This window comes from Neltuma alba, unplaced genomic scaffold, assembly GCF_004799145.2.
Source record: "Neltuma alba isolate B1F8T4 unplaced genomic scaffold, ASM479914v2 tig00004747_pilon, whole genome shotgun sequence".
Taxonomy (NCBI): domain Eukaryota; kingdom Viridiplantae; phylum Streptophyta; class Magnoliopsida; order Fabales; family Fabaceae; genus Neltuma; species Neltuma alba.
The window spans coordinates 423,084-431,089 of NW_021633845.1; the positions used below are offsets into that span (position 1 = coordinate 423,084).

The 8,006-nt window shown below is 32.8% G+C and overlaps 1 protein-coding gene across 2 annotated transcripts; it reads left to right on the forward strand.

Annotated features, from left to right (window-relative positions):
* The first annotated feature begins 4,223 nt into the window (after positions 1 to 4,223).
* Positions 4,224 to 7,449, forward strand: LOC114745660 (receptor-like protein EIX2). 2 transcript variants are annotated; one of them, XR_003740220.1, is made up of 2 exons: positions 4,224 to 4,551; positions 6,580 to 6,752. XR_003740220.1 is itself a non-coding variant. In XM_028933822.1 (2 exons), exons 1-2 carry the CDS (start codon positions 4,317 to 4,319, stop codon positions 7,440 to 7,442), a joined length of 519 nt encoding a protein of 172 aa, XP_028789655.1. In that variant the 5' UTR covers positions 4,224 to 4,316; the 3' UTR covers positions 7,443 to 7,449. The 2 variants fall into 2 exon arrangements, 1 of the variants encoding a protein (XP_028789655.1); XM_028933822.1 differs by lacking the exon at positions 6,580 to 6,752 and adding an exon at positions 7,159 to 7,449.
* Positions 7,450 to 8,006: the final 557 nt, after the last annotated feature.

Below are 8,006 nucleotides of genomic sequence, written 5' to 3' on the forward strand. Positions count from 1 at the left end.
TTCTTGTTCTGTCCTGATTGATTCGTCCTATCGCATAGTTATCGGGGAAGAAAATTTCCATTTAATTGGCTTGACAGTCATATAACATGTTATATATATAAAAATATTCTTAGGATTATATTTAAAAATATTGCTGTTGCTATTTCTTAAAAAATTTTAATCAGTTGAAAAGGAAAAGGATCATATATACGCTTCTGTTTTATTTGGGGTGAAAATATGGTGAGATGAGGAAACTGTTGTTTTTTTAAATGTCAAAAATTTTTCTGTTGATTCGAGAGGACCTTTTGAAAATAAGAGAAATGAGGCGAAAACCTCCAAACAAGTTTTGTATGGCTCACTCGTGTGCGGAAAAAGTCTGCCAACTATGTCTCTAATTTCCAGAATTTGCAACCATGCTTCTAAAATTGCCATTCGACTGGGGGGTTGAAATTAAATGTTCAATCCAATTGGCTTATCTTCAAGTTATTGTCTCCGTTTGAAGCTTCTGGATTTTTTATGCTTTCCTTTTCAGTTTTTTCAACGACTTGGAAAGATTTGTGTAGATCAGCGCGCTTGATCTAAATCAGTACAGTAACGTTGATCAGTGCAATTTATTTTTGCACATTTGAAAAACATATGTTATTTGGCGCACTTTGAAAAAAAGTTTATAAGCATTTTTGTAAAGTTACTTTTTATATTTTTCTTAAATAGCATGTGTCCCAATATAAAAAGTAAACGGACTTTATGTTATTTTAGTAGTTGTATCATTTTCACTCTAATTTTGCATTTTTATGTGCATTTTCGGCCTTTGTTGGGCTATGAAGTAGCCAGCCCGACTCAACTTAGATCTTTTTTTGAGCATTTATGAAAGCTGACAACATGCAGGTTGATAAAATGCAGGAAGAGGGAGAAAACAAAGCAGATCATAATTGATACAACCTCTAATCCTTAATATAAGAGCTAGTTGATTAATTTAAATTAATTAAAATTTTTTTTAAGTTAGTTATTTGTAATAAATATGTATTGTCTTCCTTAAAATACCTACATTAATCATATGTGTTTGCTAGAACTACCATTTGATTAAATCCTTCACATTTTCAATTACTACAAGAACTATGAAAAAAATAAGTAAATATGAGAGACAAAATGGATTGAAATTTTATTTTTAGGACCAAATTAAAAGTCAAACCAACTCTTATATGAAGAACCTTACCAGTGTTTGACATTCCCCAAATCCTCTTGAAAGAGAGGAGTGCCTTCAGGGTGTTCATAGTGACTGAGGGGTTCGAAGACCAAGAAGTGAGTTATTTATCAGCCAAGAATTCTTGACAAGGGTTTGACATGCAATGAATAAATTTTTGGATTAGTCTTGGAAGGTATGAACAGAGAAGGAGACAATGCATTTATGGTGGAAGAGGATTTGTTGGAGTCGTTGAATGTGGGTGAAGGAAGAGAGGTAAGGATTATGATGTTGAAACGAGACATTTAGTTAATGTAATTGGTGCAAAGAAGTATGTGGTTTTCGTAATGGTTGCGATTGTTAGAGAAGGTGGGTGCAAGTTGCCAGATAATGGGCAGAGTTGATTCATGCATCTCTACTGCCGTCGAAGATGGTTGGTGAGTCGAGCAAGGCAGACTGAAACATGATTGGTCAAAGTGGTGAGATTTGTGAGGACGGTACATGGTTAAAGTCAAATGGCTCCTCATGCTATTGAACTGCCGACTTAACAAGTTTGGCAGTTAGTGGGACCCGACACCCTCCATTCCTAAATTATTGTCATGCTTCTTTCATCACACTTCTTCTTCTGATGCTGCCCCGTACTGTAATATAAGAATGTTTGCCTCTGCCCCGTACTTCAAAAAAAATTTTATAAGTATTTTTGTAAATTTACTTTTTATATTTTTTAAATAGCATGTATCCCACTATAAAAAGTAAACAAACTTTATGTTATTTAGTAGTTGTATCATTTACACTCTAATTTGCATTTTAATGTGCATTTTTGAACATCCAAAAAGCATATGATGTTTGGTGTATTTTATATAAAAGTTAATGAGTTTTTCTGCACACTTGACTTTTTTGAAAAAAAAAATAATTTGTGCTATCTTGTTTATCGCGGGTTCTATCTTTATCAACTATTTTTTCATTGTAGGTCCTGTACCCACTTTTTCACTGGGGCTTTACATTCTCCTTTATTTTATTTTTACTATGTCAAAATTGGAAAATGCTATGTAAAATAAAACTAAAGCCAAAAGATAATAAACATTGGATGGATGCTCATCCAACCAAAATTATAAAGGAAAGAGAGTTTACTAAAATATTTATTTAAATATTATGCTATTTTCTGTTTAAGATTCATTAAATTGACGACAAAGAAAACATTGATTGTTAAATTATGAGAATAAGGGGGTGTTTGGATAGAATCAAAACTACGATTTTAAAAGCACTTTTACAGTATATGAAGTAAATATGTGGAGGAGTTTGCCTCGTTTTGCGAAAAAGTACTTCTAGGTGCTTCCAAACACCCCCTAAGTTAATCATTTTAAAACACCAACCTACATTGATCTTAGTGAAAGAGGTTTGGAACGCTTAAATATGAGATGTTGAGTTTAATTTGAGTTCATGTGAATTAAAAAAAAAAATCTTTTAGGGAGTCATTCTCAATTTGGCCTTCTAGATAGTCATATAAACATTTTTAACATAAACTTCAATTAAGAAAAATATTTTTAGAATTATTTACCAAAAAATTATTAAAAAAATGTTGAAAATATATATTAAAATTAAGGTCGTGAAAATATTTGAAAAGTTTTTGTAATTTTAGCAGAATTGAGGTAAATCAAGTGTTATACTGAAAAAATTGATATTGATAGTCACACATCATTTGATGACAAATACTAAAGAAGACTCACAAAAAGTGACCACTTTAAAACAGACAGAACAGATGAACAATTGTTACAGTAGTGATAGAAAATTTTTGTATTCTATTCGAAGTAAACATTAGGGTGAGAGTCTTTTACTTTTCTTGTGTGGAAAAATTTGTTCATAATTTGAAAAGGAATTTGGCAAGAGAGGAGTGGAGAAGAAAATTCCATGATTCTTCTTTTATCCTAATTGATTTGTCCCATCATATAGTGATAGTAGAAAAAAGTTTCTATTTAATTTGCCTGACATTCACATAAGACATTATATATATAAATATTCTTATGATTATATTTAAGCATAATATTCATTTAATAGTATTTTTGTTGTTGTTTTTAAAATATTTTAATTAGTTGAAAAGAAAACAGATTATACATGCGTTTTTGGTTTGTTCAGGATGAAAATATTGTGAGATGAGGAAACTTTTATTTTTAAATTTAAAGTTTTCTGTTAAATTTGAAAAGAGCTTTGGAAAATAAAAGAAATAATGAGTTAAGAACCCTCCACACAAGTCTCGTATGGTTAACTCGTGCAAAAAAAAGTTTGCCAACTATGTTTTTACTTTCCAGAATTTGTAACCATGCGTCTAACAGTGTAAATATAAATATTAATTGAGTAAATTTATTCATGATAATTTGACTAATTTGTCTGCAGGAAATCCTATGAAGTCCAACACTTGTATAAGAAACTCTTTGGATCCAACAAACAAGTCAGGTAGAGGAGTCATTTGTAATTATCATGGAAGAGACAATAGAAAACTTCGTGCATATTCACTCATTTTTCATGAAATTTGAAAAAGATTTTATTATAAGAAAGAATATATGAACATATCTTTTTAATTAGAATCAATTATAATATTTATGAAGATTTATCAATTAAATATTATTTATCAACGCTTAATTAAATTATCAAAGGCAGATTCTTCAAGATTTATCACTCATACATATATAAAAAAGTATAAACACCTTACTTATAAAAAAAAAGGTACATATGAAAGAATATATTGTATTCCAAGATTAGTTGTACTGTTCCTTTAAATTATTTTCATCAACGTATACGTATGTACGTGATTTGCCAATAATAGCAATAACTTTTTATAACTTTTACAGTCATATTCGGAGACGAATATAACATATAAAATTACTTAAATCCATGATTTTTTAAGGAAATGATGAGACCTATTAGGCTATAACTTTGCATAAATAATAAAGAATTATGTATACCTTTTACATACATAATCGTCTCAAGTTTCACATCTCACTGTCATCGTGTATTGACCAAGACACCTATAGAATGAATGCTTTGCTAGGAAGTCATTCACTGTTATGTGAAAGTTTTGCTTAAACCCCAACTTTCTAACACTATAAATACCAGTAATTTTGTGTAGAGTTGTAAGCCAGCTCTAGTAAAGAAACTGATCATGGGTCTGTGCGAAAATACCATTGTGTTCATTTTGATTTGCTCACTCATCTCATCACTAAACCCCTTATGCAAATGCAAAGCATCTGATCAAGTTCTTTGCATTTCTAGTGAGCGACAAGCCTTGCTTAATTTCAAGCTACATCTTCATGATCCTTCAAACAGGCTTGCCACTTGGTCTGATGATAACACAAATTGCTGCAATTGGACATCAGTTTCTTGCAATCATGAAACAGGTCACATTCTTGAACTTCACCTCTCAACTCCAATTACTTACTCATATGGGGATTTTGATGTTCCTAAGATATCATGGTTTGAGGGTGAAATACATCCTTCGATACTTCAGTTGAAAGAACTAAGTTACTTGGATTTGAGCAACAACTATTTTGGAGGCATGCAGTTTCCAAGTTTCCTTTGTTCAATGAAGAGCTTGACATATTTGAACCTCTCTTCTGCGGGATTCAGTGGAAGCATTCCTCACCAAATAGGAAATCTCTCTGGTTTGCTCTATCTTGACCTTAGAGGTAATCCTTTTACTGGAAAGATTCCCCATCAGATTGGTAATTTATCAAATCTACTCTATCTTGATCTCTTTGGTGGTCATCAATATGACAAGGATGGGATATCAATGTATCAAGAAAATCTTCAGTGGATATCATCTCTTTCTTCACTCCAATATCTTCGATTGAGTTTTGTTAATCTGTCTAATGCCTTTGATTGGTTGCCTGTTTTGCAATCTCTTCCCTCATTGACAGAGTTACACCTACAACAGTGTGCTCTTCATCACAATTTCCATCCAGCCATTGCCATAAACTTTTCATCTCTAACAATCCTTGACCTTTCCGATTCTTTTGATTTTGGATCTCCTTCCATTCCAAAGTGGATTTTTTGACTAAAGAATTTGGTTTCACTTAAATTAAGATATAATCACGTGCAAGGATCCATCCCAAATGGTATTCATAACCTCTCTCTCATTGAAGATCTTGATTTGTCTGAAAATTTGTTTAATTCTTCTATCCCTGATTGCTTATATACTTTGAACCATCTCAAGTCTCTTGATCTTTCTTCAAACAATTTGCATGGAACAATTTCACATGCAATTGGAAACTTGACTTCTATGGTTACTCTTGCTTTGTCATACAATCAATTGGAAGGGCCATTTCCAAACTCTTCAAGCAATCTCTGTAACTTAAGAAGTATTGGTCTCTCTAACAATAACTTCAATCAACAAGTTTCTAGGTTAATAGAAATAATCTCTAATTGTGCTTCTCACACACTCGAGGTTTTGTCAATTGGTGGTTCAAAAGTTTATGGTAATTTGACAGCCCAAATTGGAATTTTCAAAAATCTCCATGACCTTTCTATCTCTGACAGTTCTATTCAAGGTGCAATTCCTATATCTTTAGGAAATCTTACCTCTTTGAAATATTTTCAGTTTTGGGGAAATAAATTTGATGGGAATCCTTTTGATGCTTTGCAATCACTTTCTGAATTAGAAGTACTTTATATCGATGATAATCTTTTCCATGGAATTGTAAATGAGCATCACCTCGCCAATTTCGCTAAATTAAATTCTTTCAGTGCATCAGGAAACGGACTTACGTTAAAAGTAGGTCCCAATTGGAAGCCATCTTTTCAAAAGTTGACCTCCTTGAACATGGACTTATGGCATTTAGGTCCCGACTTTCCATCATGGATTCGATCACTGAAACATCTTGAGGAGTTGTCCATAGCTAACACCAACATCTCTGATTCTATCCCCACATGGCTGTGGGGTGCATTCCCCTATGCTTCTTCTTTTTATTTCTCTAACAATGATATCCATGGAGAGCTTTCTTATACATTGAAGAATCCCATCAATATGTCTGCCATTGATTTAAGCTCAAATCGCTTGAGTGGTCCTTTACCACACATATCACCAATTGTGCAAGACTTAGACCTCTCAAATAATTGGTTTTCTGGATCCATAGCCTCCTTCTTATGTCAGGAAAAGGAAGATCCAATAATGTTACATTATCTCAATTTAGCATCAAATAATTTGTCAGGTGAAATACCTGACTGTTGGAAGATGTGGTCAAATAATCTAATGTCCGTCAAGTTTGATAATAACCATTTTAATGGGAAGTTGCCCACATCCTTGGGATCCTTGCATTGGCTGTCCTCATTGCAACTCCGTAACAACTCTCTTTCAGGAAATTTTCCTGTTTGTTTCAAGAATAGTACTAATTTGGTATTTTTGGATCTTAGAGAGAATCAATTTTCAGGAATCATTCCACCATGGGTTGGAGACATTCTCTTAAATTTAAAGATCTTTCTCCTCAGATCAAACCAATTCAATGGTAAGATTCCCAATCAAATATGCTCTTTGAAATCGCTACATATCTTGGATCTTGCACAGAACAACTTGATAGGACAAATACCAAAATGCCTCAATCAATTGAGTGTTATGCTAGTGAGGAATACCACTCTAGAATCGCGCATCTATGACAAAGGAAATGGTAGTATAACAAGAACTATAGCTAGTGTGCTTCTAGAGCTGAAAGGAAGAGATGATGTATATACTTTGCTTGGCCTCGTCACAAGCATAGATCTCTCTGGTAATAAATTGTGTGGGGAGGTGCCAAGTGAAATTATGTCTCTTAAGGGGTTGCATTTCCTGAACTTGTCAAACAATCTTTTGAGTGGTAAGATTCCTCAAAATATTGGAAACATGGAATGGTTGGAGTCAATGGATCTCTCAGAAAATCAGCTTTATGGTGAAATCCCATCAAGCATGTCCAATTTGAATTTCTTGAGCAAGTTGAACTTGTCATTCAACAAGTTGATGGGAAAAATTCCAACAGGCACTCAATTGCAAAGCTTCGAAGCATCAAGTTTTGTGGGCAACAATCTCTGTGGTCCTCCACTACCAAAGAATTGCGATGATTTGCAGAATATTCCAAATCGCCATGATGAGAAAGAAGGTAAGAGAAATGGGGTCAATTGGTTTTATGTGAGCATGTCTCTAGGATTTGTTTTAGGATTTTGGATAGTTGTTGGTCCTTTGCTCTACAGTAGATCCTGGAAGCACACTTACTTTCAGTTCATAGACTGCATGTGGTACAAACTTCCATATTGTTGGTGGTGAGAAGGGGGAAAAAAGAGTTGTGTGTTTGTAGTTATGGCTTATTACAAGCATTTTGTATGTTGTTACTTCTATTTATCGTTAATCACTTGGGCTTTTGAATAATATAAGCCTGTTAGGATTATGCTTTTAGCAAGAATGTGTACTCTATATATATGTGTGTGTATGTGTGCGTGTTTGATAACTTATTGCTATATTGAAGAAAGGGTCTCCAATTTGTTCGTTGCTTCTTGGCCAAAGCTATAGTTGAGAATAATAGCTTCTGCAAAAAAAAAAAAAAAAGATAAAGTAAAATTTAAAAAAAAAAGCTAAAAAATCAACATAAGGCATATTAGGACGTTGGACATAGGTAGTCAATCTACTAACTTTCAGCTTATTTTTTTTTTATAATTTTAATGAAAAGGTTTTATATTTTTTTTTATATTTATATAGAAGCACCTTCACAAGCGAATGTACAAAAAATTAAATTTCAACTAGGATTTAAAAGGAAATTCAAAACATATCTAACCTCACTATATGGCAAGTGAGGTGTGTATTTTAAATTACATCCCTCTATTTATTCATTCA

Coding starts and splice junctions, on each gene's coding strand:
- LOC114745660 (XM_028933822.1), top strand. CDS start 4,317: ATGGGTCTGTGCGAAAATACCATTGTGTTCATTTTGATTTGCTCACTC. Junction 4,552..7,158: donor TTCTTGCAATCATGAAACAG/GTCACATTCTTG, acceptor AAATTCCAACAG/GCACTCAATTGCAAAGCTTC.